Source organism: Neolamprologus brichardi, chromosome 6 (genome assembly GCF_056152115.1).
Source record: "Neolamprologus brichardi isolate AB-2024 chromosome 6, ASM5615211v1, whole genome shotgun sequence".
NCBI lineage: Eukaryota > Metazoa > Chordata > Actinopteri > Cichliformes > Cichlidae > Neolamprologus > Neolamprologus brichardi.
Window position 1 is genome coordinate 37,564,729 of NC_142109.1, and position 17,040 is coordinate 37,581,768.

General features: G+C 48.6%; 3 protein-coding genes across 4 annotated transcripts in view; 1 reads left to right on the plus strand and 2 right to left on the minus strand.

Annotated features, from left to right (window-relative positions):
• The first annotated feature begins 708 nt into the window (after positions 1-708).
• Positions 709-8,499, plus strand: psen2 (presenilin 2). Its single transcript, XM_087842320.1, has 11 exons — positions 709-934; positions 1,608-1,757; positions 1,844-2,049; positions 2,124-2,265; positions 2,360-2,427; positions 2,520-2,740; positions 2,828-2,926; positions 3,400-3,459; positions 3,542-3,628; positions 3,706-3,821; positions 6,683-8,499. The coding sequence occupies exons 2-11, from the start codon at positions 1,620-1,622 to the stop codon at positions 6,836-6,838; spliced, it is 1,293 nt and encodes a 430-aa protein (XP_087698446.1). The 5' UTR covers positions 709-934; positions 1,608-1,619; the 3' UTR covers positions 6,839-8,499.
• A 363-nt stretch (positions 8,500-8,862) lies between these two features.
• dpy30 (dpy-30 histone methyltransferase complex regulatory subunit) lies at positions 8,863-10,896 on the minus strand. The gene is made up of 5 exons (XM_087842322.1): positions 10,832-10,896; positions 10,051-10,091; positions 9,928-9,975; positions 9,702-9,844; positions 8,863-9,008 (listed from the first exon to the last, which is right to left on the minus strand). The coding sequence occupies exons 1-5, from the start codon at positions 10,839-10,841 to the stop codon at positions 8,936-8,938; spliced, it is 315 nt and encodes a 104-aa protein (XP_087698448.1). The 5' UTR covers positions 10,842-10,896; the 3' UTR covers positions 8,863-8,935.
• Positions 10,897-10,988: 92 nt separating this feature from the next.
• LOC102787127 (3-oxo-5-alpha-steroid 4-dehydrogenase 2-like) overlaps positions 10,989-17,040 on the minus strand; it is a 30,454-nt gene continuing 24,402 nt past the window's right edge. For both annotated transcript variants that reach the window (XM_006806596.3, XM_087842321.1), the window contains 3 exons: positions 14,166-14,267; positions 13,923-14,073; positions 10,989-13,565 (listed from right to left, as the gene is read on the minus strand). In XM_006806596.3, the coding sequence (XP_006806659.2) occupies positions 13,499-13,565; positions 13,923-14,073; positions 14,166-14,267 (320 nt within the window). In that variant the 3' untranslated portion in view covers positions 10,989-13,498. The remainder of the gene's footprint in view (positions 13,566-13,922; positions 14,074-14,165; positions 14,268-17,040) is intronic.

The following is a 17,040-nucleotide window of genomic DNA, read 5'->3' on the forward strand; positions in this document are numbered from 1 at the left end:
GGAGCGTGGATCAGGTGTTGTGCCAAAAACTGATTTCCAATGTTTCCGTGTATTTTTTATGTGTAATATCTTTATGTATGTTGGTAAATAGACTTCGGTGAACAGCGTTTACAAAGGGGTTATATATAGAATAAAAAAATGATCTGTTTTTTCAAGTATCTTTACAGCTCTGTGTTATTGTACTTACATTATAACCAATCCGGTCCTTTATCCTCGTTTAAAATATTTTTACAGAACTATTGTCATATTTGCTGCCATTTCTGCTGTCCTCTTGGCCAACTTACTCTGACAAAATACATTTTTAATGTTAATGAGATTTTTTTAACTGCATAAATAAAGGTTATATAAAAGTCACTGCCAAAAACTGATTGCGGCTTCTACCTTGTTACACAAATGTTGTTTGTGGCTCAATATGACTTTATGTCATCCATAAGGGATGCATTTAACATATGTTTCACATATTATAGCCCAACAAGTTACTTATAGCAGTTTAAATACGAGCAATCACTTTTTGGCAAATACCGGAAATCAGTTTTTGGCACAACACCGGCACAACGTGAAAGAAAGGCGGCAAAAGCAGCGCGCGATGGTTTTCCAACATGCAGAGGAGAAGAGGAGTGAGAAGCACAGGAGGAGCAGACCGTTATGTCTGCTCGTTGTTTTTAACAGGAAAGTGTGAGCTGCTGAAAGCTCGGCGCTGACGTGAAGCTGTGAAAGTTTTTAACACAGACTCGTTTGTTTGGGGGGATTTGAACTTATTTGATGTTGTTGTTGACATGTCGGTCCACTCCGGTAATCACCATGTTGCTCTTTGACAACCGCCAATAAACGATACTGTGACGTAGCGGCAGGTCACGTGCTGTGCGGGTCAGCTGACTGCCTTCTTCCGGGTCTTCTGCTCGGTGTTTGCTGTGGAGTCTCCGCTGGGATCCAGGTAAACTCGCTTTTTCTGGCTGTTATCGATCACCGATCGCTCCGATGGCTTCCGTGTGCGGACAGAGCCGCCCGTTCACGCGCAGTCACAGCGGAAAAGGCGCACTTTGTGCCGCAGTCAGTCGCACCGAAGCCGGTCTGGTTTGAAGCGGACAGATCCGGTAATGCCGTGAATTCATCAGCGGAGGAGAAAAAATGAACTCGGGTTTAATGTGAGGGGCTCTCGGAAGTACAGGTGACAGGTGGTGGTTCCCGCGCTCCACCACCCACGGGTGGAGACGAGCGTTACCGAAGGTTGGAGACGGTGTAGTCGAGCTGAAGACGCTCTGATGGACACGAGTCCATCAGAGGGACAGACGGCTACAGCCACCTGTCAGTCAAGCAGGCCACGCCCCCAATAATACAAACTTTAAGCTTGCGATTTAAACAGCTCCGTCAGGTGCAGCTGCAGCAGGAAATCACCTACAGAGACCGAAGTCTGCCCCTGCTGGACGCCAGAGGAACTGCAGGCCTCAGCTGCTGGTTAATAAAGGTTTTTTAAAAAGCGTAGGCGTGTTTGTCGTGGTCAGAAATGGACCAGATGCAGGCGTGGACCGCCATCGTGGACCGTCATCGCGTTCCTGCGTCGGGTTTTCGCCCTGTCAGGTGATTTGTGCTGTTTCCTGTTGTTGCAGAGTCAGAACGCCATGAACGCCTCCGACAGCGATGAAGACATCTACAACGAAAGGTCGGCCTTGGTCCGGTCCGAGTCTCCCGCGCTCCCCTCCTACATACCGGACTCAGACCTCACGCCCCCCAATGGCACGCCAACCAAAAGGTTAAAGGTCAGTTTCCGTTCCGAGTCTCTCCAGTGTTTCGTTCCCACGCGTCCCGCCGCACTGACGCCATGTGTTGCCCTCGGTTGGTGCAGGCGGGGATAAGCAGGAGGCCGGGGCCGGCCGCTGCAGACGGCGGCGGGTCAGATCCGGAGGTGGAAGCTGAGGAAGAAGAGCTGACCCTGAAGTATGGCGCCAAGCACGTCATCATGCTCTTCATCCCCGTCACCCTATGCATGGTCGTCGTGGTTGCCACCATCAAGTCTGTGAGCTTCTACACGGAGAAGACGGACCAGCAGCTGTAGGTCCTCGCTCCTGCCGCCACACGCCGCCACCTCCTCCCCTGTCAGCTAACTGTGACGTTTTTCTCCGCAGGATCTACACGCCGTTCACGGAGAACACCTCCTCCGTTGGCCGCCGCCTCCTCAACTCCGTCCTGAACACCATCATCATGATCAGCGTCATCGTGGTCATGACCATCTTCCTGGTCGTCCTGTACAAGTATCGCTGCTACAAGGTGAGCTCCTCCTCCTCGTATTCACCCGTCTCTCCCGTTGCGTTCGAGGACCGGCGTGCTGTACAGGAAGTGACGCTTTGATGTGTTTGTTCAGTTCATCCACGGCTGGCTCATCCTGTCCTCCCTCATGCTGCTCTTCTGGTTCAGCTTCATGTACCTGGGGTGAGTCCTGTGATTGGACACTGACGCCGCAGCGCGATGCAGAACGTTTGTCACAGCGTCTCAACGCTCGTGTTGCTTTCTCCGATTTCCAGGGAGGTGTTTAAGACGTACAACCTGGCGATGGACTACCCGACGGTGGGCGTGATCATCTGGAACTTCGGGGCGGTGGGGATGATCTGCATCCACTGGAAGGGGCCGCTGCAGCTGCAGCAGGCCTACCTGATCCTCATCAGCGCCCTCATGGCCCTCGTCTTCATCAAATACCTGCCCGAGTGGTCGGCCTGGGTCATCCTGGGTGCCATCTCCGTCTACGGTGAGTGGAGGCTTCGGACCTGGGCTCCGAGCGGCGCTGCTGCTCTCAGTTTTCCCATCATGCTTTGCTCTGTTTGTGCTGTTGCAGACCTGGTGGCCGTCCTCAGTCCTAAAGGTCCTCTCAGGATGTTGGTGGAAACGGCTCAGGAGCGTAACGAGCCCATCTTCCCCGCCCTCATCTACTCCTGTGAGTGCGTCCACTGTTCTCGATCAGCGCCGATCAATAACGGCTCTGCAGCTTGTCTGATGTTTGTGATGGTTTCCTCCGATCGTTAGAAGAGGAAGGTTTCAGGAACATGCGGCTAAAGGTCAAACCTTCGAGGTCGTCTGCAGCTCCGAGGTCTCGCAGCGCCTCAGAGACGAGCTCGAAGGGAAACTCAGAAACAGAAAGTTGGTTTTTGGGAAGCACTTCCTGGAACCTTTCGATCCCGACTCGTAAATTTAGACGTTCCCGTCGTGAAGCGCGAGTTCACGACGGCTTCCTGGCCGTGACGCTGCCGCGTGATAACTTCCGCCATAACGAAACCAGATTCAGACTCTGACGTCGAGCCGCTGTGGCGCTCTTACGTCCTGAGGCGATCACGATGCTCGGGTCGAATCTAAAACCATATAAGGAATCGCAGCGCGATGACATCACCTTTCATTGTGTTCTGTGTTCAGCCGCCATGGTGTGGACAGTGGGGATGGCGAGCCCCAATGAGACGCAGCGCTCTGAACCAGGTCAGGTATCATAACATCTCCACGCTCGTGTGTTCATCCACAGAACTAATACTGCTGCTCGGACGCCATTTTTGTTTTTCAGATGAGGAGGTGGAGCAAAGCGACGGCAGGGCGGAACCTCCCAGCAGACACTCCAGGTTGCTTCCAGAGGACGAGATGGAGGAGGACAGTGAGTCCGCCGTCGCTCAGCTGTCCGAGGTTAATGGCGCTCTGCAATTTTCTGACGCGTCTCTGTTGTGTGTGCAGGAGGCGTGAAGCTAGGCCTCGGCGATTTCATCTTCTACAGCGTTCTGGTTGGAAAAGCCGCGGCGACCGGGGGCGACTGGAACACGACGCTCGCCTGCTTCGTTGCCATTCTCATCGTAAGTTTTATGTTTGACTCCCTAATGTCTACGCCGCAACAAACTCAGCGTCTACGGTCACGCCAACCCGGATCAGGTGTGCTGAGAATCTGACGTCCGCGATGCCAGGCGTGCGCTCGGGCTGGCGTGCGCTCGGGCTGGCGTGCGCTCGGGCTGGCGTGGGCTCGGGCTGGCGTGGGCTCGGGCTGGCGTGCGCTCGGGCTGGCGTGCGCTCGGGCTGGCGTGGGCTCGGGCTGGTGCAGGAATTACAGCTTCGTGGCCACAAAGAGGAGACGTTAAAATGTCCTGTGTCAGACGTTATGATTCAGAGTCTTAACTTTGATTTATTAAGAGAAACGTCACAAGTTACGCAACAAAACTTTGGCGTGTTTTGTGTTTTGGACAGACGTGCATTTAAACGCATTTACAGTAGGATACCGAGGTCGGGGGAGGCCGGGCTGTGAGGAGGGTCAGGTGACAGGATACAGCTGAGCTGGGTCAGAGTAACAGCACACACCGACCGTAACCATATTTACTGAGACAGTTTTTTAGATGAAACCACGCCGACCACAGCCGCAGACAGGACAGAAAACAGGTAACCAGGGCGAGGGGCGGGCGGGCGAGGGGCGGGCGAGGGGCGCACACAACCCAGGACCTGAATGCACTGTAGTGATGGGATTTCTGGCTCTTTTTAGAGAATCGGCTCTTTCGGCTCCGAACTGGCTCTTCAGGTTGTTTTGTTGCTTTAATTAATTTATCATTAACAATAATATAAAATTATGCACAAAAGGAATTACTAAAGTAAAAAAAAGTGATTTTATTTATATGTTTATATATAAATATATACGGTGGCCCCTAGAGACAAAACACGTACAAACTCCAAAACACATTTCTAGAGTTAACTGAACTTCCAAAACAGCTACCTAGATCACTTAAATTACACAATTGAAAGCATGTGTGTATTGTTTGTGTATTTATACACAAGCACTCATATATATTCAAATAATTAAAAAAAAAAGTTTATTTACCTGTTACTACCACACACCAAATCCGGTTGTTGGTATTTACTGGTTCTCACTTACAATCAGTTCAATCAGTCGAGACCGATCCTTCGAGATCACAGCATTGAAGGATCTCGATGTCTCTAAAAAAGATAAATCCCGCGCTGACACAACGGCGCTCATCCACCACGGCGGCGTGTCCCGACCCCCTGCCCAGTTACAGCCTGTCTGCCCTCTGTCATCACACCATCCTCGATCACAGGTGAGTTTAATGAAACATGAAAAGTAAAACGTTTCCACCTGAGATCAACAGGAGCCGACGTCAAACATGTAAAACTAATCGTGTGAGCTGCGCGGGCCCTCGTCAGGCACGCAGGACTTCCTCACTTAAAACTGCACCTGCACTCACCTGTGCCTCTGTCTTACCTGTACCTCTGTCTCACCTGTGTCTCACCTGCGTCTCACCTGTACCTCTGTCTCACCTGCGTCTCACCTGTGCCTCTGTCTCACCTGTACCTCTGTCTCACCTGCGTCTCACCTGTGCCTCTGTCTCACCTGTGCCTCTGTCTCACCTGTGCCTCTGTCTCACCTGTGCTCACCTGTGCCTCTGTCTCACCTGTGCCTCTGTCTCACCTGCGTCTCACCTGTACCTCTGTCTCACCTGCGTCTCACCTGTACCTCTGTCTCACCTGTGTCTCACCTGCGTCTCACCTGCGTCTCACCTGTGCCTCTGTCTCACCTGTGCCTCTGTCTCACCTGTGCCTCTGTCTCACCTGCGTCTCACCTGTGCCTCTGTCTCACCTGTGCCTCTGTCTCACCTGTGCTCACCTGTGCCTCTGTCTCACCTGTGCCTCTGTCTCACCTGCGTCTCACCTGTACCTCTGTCTCACCTGCGTCTCACCTGTACCTCTGTCTCACCTGTGTCTCACCTGCGTCTCACCTGTGCCTCTGTCTCACCTGTGCCTCTGTCTCACCTGTGCCTCTGTCTCACCTGCGTCTCACCTGTGCCTCTGTCTCACCTGTGCCTCTGTCTCACCTGTGCCTCTGTCTCACCTGCGTCTCACCTGTACCTCTGTCTCACCTGCGTCTCACCTGTACCTCTGTCTCACCTGTACCTCTGTCTCACCTGTGTCTCACCTGCGTCTCACCTGTGCCTCTGTCTCACCTGCGTCTCACCTGTGCCTCTGTCTCACCTGTGCCTCTGTCTCACCTGTGCTCACCTGTGCCTCTGTCTCACCTGTGCCTCTGTCTCACCTGCGTCTCACCTGTGCCTCTGTCTCACCTGTGCCTCTGTCTCACCTGCGTCTCACCTGTGCCTCTGTCTCACCTGTGCCTCTGTCTCACCTGAGCCTCTGTCTCACCTGTGTCTCACCTGTGCCTCTGTCTCACCTGTGCCTCTGTCTCACCTGCGTCTCACCTGTGCCTCTGTCTCACCTGTGCCTCTGTCTCACCTGAGCCTCTGTCTCACCTGTGTCTCACCTGTGTCTCACCTGTGCCTCTGTCTCACCTGTGCCTCTGTCTCACCTGCGTCTCGCCTCTGTCTCACCTGCGTCTCACCTGTGCCTCTGTCTCACCTGTACCTCTGTCTCACCTGTGTCTCACCTGCGTCTCACCTGTGCCTCTGTCTCACCTGCGTCTCACCTGTGCCTCTGTCTCACCTGTGCCTCTGTCTCACCTGTGCCTCTGTCTCACCTGTGTCTCACCTGTGCCTCTGTCTCACCTGTGCCTCTGTCTCACCTGCGTCTCACCTGTGCCTCTGTCTCACCTGTGCCTCTGTCTCACCTGCGTCTCACCTGTGCCTCTGTCTCACCTGCGTCTCACCTGTGCCTCTGTCTCACCTGAGCCTCTGTCTCACCTGTGTCTCACCTGTGCCTGTCTCAGGGTCTGTGCCTCACTCTGCTGCTGCTGGCCATCTTTAAGAAGGCTCTGCCGGCGCTGCCCATCTCCATCACCTTCGGCCTCGTCTTCTACTTCTCCACGGACTTCCTGGTTCAGCCCTTCATGGACAACCTGGCCGCTCACCAGTTTTACATCTGAGACAAAGCTCCGCCCACCTCACCCCCCTCTTTGTTATCTCGCTGGACTGCTGCCTTTTGTTGATGCAACGCACAAAGATTGTTTCCTGCGCTCGTCCTCAGACCACAGGAACTGATGTAAGTGTGGAAGGTGGGCGTGGCTGTTACCTGGTTGTTTCTGCTCAGGTTGTTTCTACGTCACCTGCTGACTGATATTTAAACCCTGTCTGTAGTCTCTGTCGTGTTTCTGAAGCCGTGATGTCACCACGATGTTCTGTGATTGGCTGACGTTCCCGTCATTCTTCATTTAATTTAAGCTCGTCGCTCTAACTTCAGGAAACAGGTGGGATGTCTGATTGGGTCATGTGACCTAATGAAACTTACCTGAGGGACGAGCTGACTTTGAGTGAAGCGCTTCAGGGCCATGACATGAAACCCTGAGAGGCCAAATCTAAAAAGTGCAGTGGGAGGAGTCTGAAGCAGCTGCTGAGCGCTGTGATTGGGTATTTCCTGCTGACACGCTTTTATCCAGAAGGATGTTTGTTATTGTTTTGTTATTTCATCTTTAATTAAGCAGGTAAACCTGAAGGTTAATAAAGGTTTTACAGTTACAGTTCATGTTAGCAGTGAACTGGGAATGAAACAAGACGGGATTTAATTTTTGATCGAGAAGGGGAAAAATAAAAGTGCAAACTGGATTTCCTGTCTTTGTATTTGAGTCTTTGGGGCTGCGTACGTCAGCGATGCCGCCTCACTGAAACATTTCTAAACATTATAAACCTGAACGTAGAACGAATTCATCATTAACAGCTGCAGCCGCACTCACAGCATCACTGTAGCGTCAGTGTCAGAGGTCACACGTGGGTCTGAGCCGTGAGCACAGCTGGAAACAGTAACGTTGACATAATTAGGCTGCTGTTAATGAAAGCTGAAACGCTCGTTTCCAGCTCCGTGTTTTGATTCTCCCACAGCAGCTTTGCATGATTCCCAGTTCATAATCATCCTTCTTTACCTGACACCGCACCTCAGTGCAGCCAGCCTGTCTGAAACGAGCCGGTGTTTACGCTGGCTCTTTTCAGACAGGCTGCTCTCGTAAACAAGTGCGTTGGGTTTCTCCCCTCTCAGTGACATCATCCAGCTCCAGAGTGTAAAAAAACAGAGACACTGGGTGTCCAGAGCAGCCTGAGCTGAACGAGCTCGTGGTTACTGTGAACGTCTCGTTAGGAGCCGATGGCGTGCACAGTGTTCTCACAGTTTCCCACTTCCTGTGCAGACAGGAAGCATACAGCTGGATGTTTTTGTGCGTTTATGGCAGCACTGCTCAGATTTTCAAACTGAAAACAAAATTTGCTCTTTTTTAACTGACTAATTATAACTTTAATATATTTATTTTAGCCGTTTTCTTTTTAATATGTTTTCTGAACGCAAACAGAAACACTGAATTTTGGGCCTGACGGGACACCGTACAGAGCAGGTGTCCTGCTTTCTGGATGGTTCCATGTTTAATAATCTGCTGTAGCTTTAACACTACCTGGGCGGGTCTTAAATGTTCCAGTTCTTTGTTTTTGTGCAATAAAGTTTATTATAATCTGTTTTTTCAGCCTTGTTTGGCTCCTGATTTTGGTTTCCTGTCATGTATTCAGTGTTTTCATTCTTACAATTAAAATTATTTTTCTTGTCAAACTGACTTCGTCTTTTAAAGCTTACATTTAGTTCCAGATTATTTGTCTGGAAACTTCATTACACAAATGTTCGCACCCATTTCCCCCTCAAACATCCAGAACATTCATATTTAAATCTCAGAACAGTCAAATCTCATATTTGAAAATTGTTTTTAAACGTACAAATTAAAGTTACAAATTCTTAAAAGCATTTTCCTCACACTGCTGTGATCTTACGTCACCTCCTCGCTCTTCATGAGGTTTCAGGTTTTTATTCATCTTTTTTACCCCATTTAACAAATTTTTCTCTTTAACTTTGAAAGAACTTTTCACTAGTAGCACAGAGCAGAATCAGCCTTTCAGAATAAAAGCCCAGAGCACAGTATGTTTTTCACATCCTTTATTTTTAATTAAAAAAAAGAAAACAAACAGAAACGAGCTTCGACCAATGAGGCTCTTCAATTTCTCTCCTCAAACTGGGATTTGTTCTTCAGCAGGAACGCAGCCAGGTACTCGATGGGGTTCGGCGGTCTGAAAGAGGAAACAAACCTTCAGCGGAGGCATTTCAGGCAGCGTGAGACCAGGAAGTTCAACATTTTCACACATGAACACATGAGCTCGCGCAGACTGCAGGTCACAGCGGCGCACGGAAGCACTTCTGGGAGTCTGAGTGGAAAACAGACATGAACAAGGTTCAACGCGGCAAACACGTCGACCACGCCGCCGCCGCCAATCAGAGCGCCATTAAACAAGAAGCACCGAAGCTGTCGCTCAGCACGGAATTACAAACTACTGCTGAGAATCTGCTTCCCTGTTGGGTTGCGTAGTTATGCTGCAATAGGTGTAGGTTGCTGGGAGGATTCCCATGATGCACTGGGTGTTTCTTCTTCACTCACTATGTGTTAACAGACCTCTGCTGCTCTTGTTTGGGAGGACATGGTTTGAAATTTCAGAATCCAGCGAGGCGTTTGTTTCTTCTACACCGGAGCGTCGATCCAGGAAGCAGCTCCAAACTTTGCTCCGCACTTCCTGAGCTCTGGAAACACTTATAGCCCCGCCCATCTGTACTCGTGCAGCAGGCTAATAGTACGTCAGTCTGTATGAATAAATGTTGAAACACAGCAGCTCACTCCGATTCTGCTGCAGGTAGACATGGCCATGTTTCTGATTGGTCGCAAGCTGCCAACTCTGTGTGTGTGTGTGTGTGTGTGTGTGTGTGTGTACCTGTCCTTGGCGAGCACCGACAGCCCCTGCAGCAGGATCGGGACCACCGTCTGGTCCAGGTACGCCCGGGTCGGCAGCGCCTGCAGGTCCACTTTCTGCTTCGACATCTTCTCTGCGCTCGCCTTCTCGTTCTCCACCGTCCTCTGAGGAGCAGCAGCAAAGCATGCTGGGAGTTTGCAGCAGGCTTCACATCAAGCACAGGGCTGTGTGTGTCTGTGTGTTTTACCTGGATGTTGTCTGTCAGGCCATACTCTGCGTGTGGGTTTTCAGAAACCTGCAGGAGGATTTTAAACACTTTGATCAGAGAAACAGGTCACATGTTGTGTGTTTGTGTGTGTGTGTTACTCACAGGTGTGTGTCCCTCCATGGACTGCTCCACCTCTGTGTGATCTGAAACACAAAGAAGAGCTGCTGGAAACTGTGCGTGCAGCTGCTGCACAGACACCATGAGCACCCCAACGATTCATTTATCAATCCTGCTTGTATTTGATTCATAGGTGGTCAAATTCAATTAACACGTGACTGATTTAACCATTTCAGCTCCACACAAATGGTTTCCCCTCTGTGCTGCCAGGTAGACGAGCCTAAAGTGGCTGATTTTTCCATTAAGTTTGGCACAAACTAACTCACATCTATAACTGTATCGATGCTGACCCTGGCGGATTGATAAAAAAGCTCAGGAATAACAAACAGGTGCAAAAATCCACCCGTTTAAATACAGAGAAGTGAAGAGTTGCAGAAATGGACATTTTCTGAATGGAGTTTGGCGTAGATGAACTTTAAACGGAACATCTTCAAGTCTGTTTGCGGAATTAACGCCGTCGAAGGAAAATCTCTGAACGTCTTTGTTTCCAAGAGGAAGCCTGTGGAGCAAAGCGCGGCTCAGCTCGTTTCCCCCGGGCTGTGTCTCCGTTATCGGCACCGAGCCTGCGCCGCGCTGCAGGCGGGCTAGCTTAGCCCCGCATTAACGCTTCTTTTCTGCCAAATTAACTTCTCATGAAGCTGAAACCGACCTGCTGAGATTCAAAGCGACCATTAAACAACGAAATCAACCGGAAACACGGAGCAAAGAACCCGAATTACAACAAAAAACGCCGAAAAACGCCATCAATGGCCAACAATCAACCTACCGTCCGCCATGTTTGTTGTGGATCCGGCGTACCAATGCTTCCGGTCTCCTCAGCGGCACTTCAAAATAAAATACCCATTATTTATTCATAATTTGACACAATAAATTATACTGTTGGTTTTCTGTATCATTTATATAATTTCGTATATACAAAGCGCATAGAAATAACTCAGGAAGAACGGTTGTCATCAAAAGAGAGCACAGACAAAATAAAACAAGGTTAATTTAATTAGTATGTTTTATTTTATTAGACAGCATTTTAAATGAGACAAAATCATCTGAAGTAATTTGTAAATTTGTAAATAATGATCCTTATTGCTGTTTTAGAGGAGCGGTGCTTCAAAGGATAGCTGCAGATTTCTGTCAGAATCTGCACATTATACAGTACAAAGAAAATGTTCACGTTTCTCCAACGTTGTCTTCCCAACAGTTTCACTGGATGGCCAGGAAGCGTTAGCGATGTCTTCTCCGGCGCTGATAATTGGCGTTTGTCTTGTGTCAGTGATGTAACAGCAGTCGCTTTCTAAAACATCGGATATGTACCAGATTCAGTACCACATACGAAAGTGACCCAGATCGGATTTGAAAATATCGGATTTGTGCCGTTCACACTGTCACACCATGATCAGATATGGGTCGCAGAGGGTCAAAAAAAATCGAATTTGATGCGCTTTCGCCTGCAGTGTGAACGTAGCCTGAGGCTTGGGCCCCACCTTCGGATCATCCTGACGCGGTCATCAGAAGTTAAAACATGCTTTTTAAGAAAGACCGAATTTTAAACCAGTTTGACTCATTAAATATTAGGGGTGCAACGATACACAATATTCACGGTTCGGTTCGGTTCGATACTTTGGTGTCACGGTTCGATATTTTTTCGATACAAAAAGATGTTAATGCTTTTTTAATTTGTCATTGATTAAAATTATAAATATATATTTTAAATCAAAAGTACAGTTTTTAAATTTAATGTTGCTGAAACAACAAAGTAATAAAAAAATAAATCTATCTGATGGAGAAATCACTCATCTTTGGAAAAGAGAGTTTATTACAGAGAAATGGCTCTTTCCAAAATAAAAGCTCTACTATACGCTTCTTCTGGGCTATATTCTCAGCAGCATATGTGGGCTATATTCTCATGTGCTAACGGCTGTCTAAATGACTCGGGTAAAGTTTGTAGCATGCGTGCTTGTTGTTTTTGTCTGCTTCTACTTGTCTTTGCACGAGGATGCTGTCGGAGTAAATGTGCAGTCATATTCGTTGTGTTCCCACTAGTGCTGTCAGCGTTAATCTGAAATGACGTTAACGCCACAACACGGCAAATCTCCGTTAACGAGCTACCGCGGATCGCCCCGTGCGTGCGACTGGACGGCCAACACGTTAATGAGCTAACTGCGCTAACGAGCTAACTGTGCTAACACACTAGTTCCCACCCATGTAATTGAGCATTGCGTGACACATCCGACATACTGTTTTACTTTAGTCCATGACGCGCTTACCTTCAGGGTCATACGTCACATGAAAACCAAAATAGTTCCAAACGCCAGATCTGAATGAGGGTGGGGGAGGTTCAATTTGCCATGTTGCAACGAGCTTAGCTTCTGTCTTGCTAGCTTGCAGTGCGCTCAGTGAATCTGCGCTCGACAGTGCAGCCTAGGCGGAGTAGTCGAGCGCAGATCCACTGAGCGCTCAACACAGACAGCATCGTCAGAAGGAAAGTTGATAAAATAAATTTAAAATTTTGTATTGTTCGATACATATGCGTACCGAACCGAAAGCACTGTATCAAACGGTTCAATATCCATACGAGTATCGTTGCAGCCCTATTAAATATGAAATTAATTTTTTTGTGTTTTTAATAATACAAAATCATAAAATGACAAAAATCCTTCCACACAAAGAGGAAGTCAATCTTCAGTGTGTGAGGATGACCTCGACATGATGAAGGCACTAACCTGGAACCCTTTAAAGTTTTACATTTGCTCAGTTTCCTTCTGTTTTCTTCTCTTCGCTGTGTCTGGTTACTTCCTGCTTTACTTGAGTTGTCACTTCCTGTCACCATGCGCTCACAGTCTGTGTTCAGCTTTGGTATGCTTGAGGTTTTTCAGCTGTTTAAAGCCGACAAACAATAAAAAGTATAAACGTGAACAAAGATGATTTTAGCTAAACGGCAGTAAGACGAAGACCATTTAAAAACCATTATTCACAAATGCGATTGTTAAAAATGTCACGTTAGTACGGCGTGCTGGCCTCAGAGCGAACCAGGCTGACCCACGCACACTCGGACCTCCATGATGATATCCAGAACACCGCCTTCCAGCCTGCACGCGCTGCTACATCAGAACTTTTTAGTTCTGATGTAGCAGCGCTGTTTTTTAACAGGCCGTGTGGAGCCAGCAGGTGAAAGAATCCGAACAGCGTCAAATTTAAATCTTTATTCACGTCTTTGGGTCGAGGCTCGTTTCAGTGCATAATACACGCGCCAGCACAAGAGGACACGCTCTGAAGTCGGACGCTCATTAGAGGAAGCTACGTCATCAACGGGAACACTGGGACAACGTCAGGAGTAAAAACCATGCAGGTGATGATTAAACAAATGCATAAAGTTTGGATGAAGAGTGAAGCTGGTAAAGAACTTTGGATCTCCGGAGTCGGCCGAGCTCGGTGCTCCTCACAGGATGAAGGGAATGATGGCTTTCCTGGAGCGAGGGTAGTCCTTGAACCTCTGCTGGTAGTCTCTGCAGAAAGAACAGTTTCATTTCAGAGGAGAGAACTTCTCATGATGATGTTTGGGTTTAACAGCCAGAAACACAAAGTGAAGCCTTTAAATGGAAACTGTGCAGCATTTTTATCAGCGTTGTGTGAAACATGCTGACGCTGTGCTCTACAGCACACGCCTCAGTACCTTTACGAAGCCCCCCGTGCAGGACTGACCTGGCACTCGAGTATTTCTGGACCCCAAAGACTTTTTAACGAGAGCCAAAGAAACTCAGGCACTTAGCCGGACACTCGGCAAGGTCAGAAATGTGTTTTCTTAATGATCACACTCTCCCAGTCGCATCAGCAGCAGCAAAGCCTCGTCAGAGGCTCGTTACCTGTGGTGCATGCAGGCTCGGGGCCCGATGGAGCAGATGGTGAAGAAGGCGAAGGCGAAGGCTGGCAAAGACCAGACAGCCACAGCGTATCCACACCACTCCACGATCTCCCCGAAGTAGTTTGCCCCAGACACAAACTCGAACATGCCCCCTGAAACACAGAGACGGCAGCGGCTTAACGAGAGGCAGCAGCCCCGGCGGCTAACGGCGAGGAGGTCTGCTCACGAGGAGGACGCGACGTACCATGAGGGACTCTGTAGACAACCTCTCCAGGTTTCCTCAGCCCACGCAGGATGGAGTCACTGTGGATGTTGACGATCATACCGAGCGCAAACACAGCAACACCTTCAGACACAGACAGAGTTCATCAGGTGCGCCTGTACAGCTTCACAAGACAGGTAAAATCACCTGGTCTAAAGCTCCACCCACACATCACTTTGTAGCTGACAGCTTGGCACTTTGGGTTTGGTTTCCTGGGTAACCAGGTAGCCTTTCGCTGAGGTTTACCTGCATAAACGTACATGTTCATACGAGCTGCTGTCTTCTTCGAGGCCTGGTGTTCGTCACCTGATTCCTTCTTTCTTACGTTGAATCGTGTTGATGGCCCAACAACCAATAAGATTATTATCAGTGTCAGAGTTCTGCTCCCATGTGTCAGATTAGCCGAGCTAAACTTAAAGATGTGATTATGAGCGGGCTTTGATCAGGAACGTCTGCCAACGGTCCAGGACCCTGAATCCAGACTGCAGACTGTTCTGTGTGTGGTCTCCATGAAGCCGCAGAGCATCATGGAGACCACACACAGAACCCGAACACAGAACCTGAACACAGAACCTGAACACAGAACACAGGACCAGAACCAGAACACAGAACCCGAACACAGAACACAGAACCAGACCACAGAACCTGAACACAGAACCAGAACACAGAACACAGGACCAGAACACAGAACCCGTACACAGAACCAGAACACAGAACCAGAACACAGAACCTGAACACAGGACCAGAACACAGAACCCGAACACAGAACACAGAACACAGAACCAGAACACAGACCCGTACACAGAACCCGAACACAGAACCAGAACACAGAACACAGAACCCGAACACAGATCACAGAACCCGAACACAGAACCTGAACACAGAACCCGAACACAGAACCAGAACACAGAACCTGAACACAGAACCCGAACACAGAACACAGAACCCGAACACAGAACCAGAACACAGAACACAGAACCGAACACAGAACCAGAACACAGGACCAGAACACAGAACCTGAACACAGAACCCGAACACAGAACACAGAACCTGAACACAGAACACAGAACACAGAACCCGAACACAGAACCCGAACACAGAACACAGAACCCAAACACAGAACACAGAACACAGGACCAGAACCAGAACACAGGACCAGAACACAGAACCAGAACACAGAACCCGAACACAGAACACAGAACCCGAACACAGAACCAGAACACAGAACCAGAACACAGAACCCAAACACAGAACACAGAACCAGAACACAGAACCCAAACACAGAACCAGAACACAGAACACAGAACCCGAACACAGAACACAGAACCCGAACACAGAACCAGAACACAGGACCAGAACACAGAACCTGAACACAGAACCCGAACACAGAACACAGAACACAGAACCAGAACACAGAACACAGAACCCAAACACAGAACACAGAACACAGGACCAGAACCAGAACACAGGACCAGAACACAGAACCAGAACACAGAACCCGAACACAGAACACAGAACCCGAACACAGAACCAGAACACAGAACCCAAACACAGAACACAGAACCAGAACACAGAACCCAAACACAGAACCAGAACACAGAACACAGAACCCGAACACAGAACACAGAACCCGAACACAGAACCAGAACACAGGACCAGAACACAGAACCTGAACACAGAACACAGAACACAGAACCAGAACACAGAACACAGAACCCGAACACAGGACCAGAACACAGAACCTGAACACAGAACCCAAACACAGAACACAGAACACAGAACCAGAACACAGAACCTGAACACAGAACCCGAACACAGAACCAGAACACAGAACCCGAACACAGAACCAACCAGCCAGATGCTGAAGCCGAGTTGGCTTTCCTGTGTCACGTAAAGGAATGTTATTTTACTGTCACTATGTTATTATTCACATGCACGGTCATTATTTCATCATTACTTCATTAGTTTGTATCACTTATCATCAGGTTATCATCAATATTATCATGTATCATTTATCATTTAGTATATTTGCCAGAGCAAGCAGAATAAACACATTCTAGATACAATGCTTTATCATGCATAGCACCAGCATAGTGGTGGGTCCACAGTAAGTCAGATGAGGACACTCAACTTTCGTTGGCCTGGACCTACAATCTCACACAAACGGCACACTCGTCTTACACAATTGTTATGTTCCCAAATACTGATGATTGGAAACATCTGGTTTTAAGTCTGGGAAAGAGTTGTTGTTCTGAAGAAGGTGACTCCCAGGAATTGTTCTGACGTCATAAAGGCTATAAAGCTTGTTGTAGCGAACAGAAAGGGAAGACCGGCTTCCCACACTATGTAATACGTGTGTGTTTAATAAATCACTTTTCTTTTTGGACACCCCCTAGGACTCTGACTGCGCTTACTTTTCTTTCCAAATCAAAAAGAACCTTACATTTTGGTGCCGAAACCCGGGAACGAACCAGGGACAGAACCAGAACACAGAACACAGAACCCGAACACAGAACACAGAACCAGAACACAGGACCAGAACACAGAACCTGAACACAGAACCCGAACACAGGACCAGAACACAGAACCTGAACACAGAACCCAAACACAGAACACAGAACACAGAACACAGGACCAGAACACAGAACCCAAACACAGAACCCGAACACAGAACACAGAACCAGAACACAGAACCCGAACACAGGACCAGAACACAGAACCTGAACACAGAACCCAAACACAGAACACAGAACACAGAACACAGGACCAGAACACAGAACCCAAACACAGAACCCGAACACAGAACACAGAACACAGAACCAGAACACAGAACACAGAACCAGAACCAGAACACAGA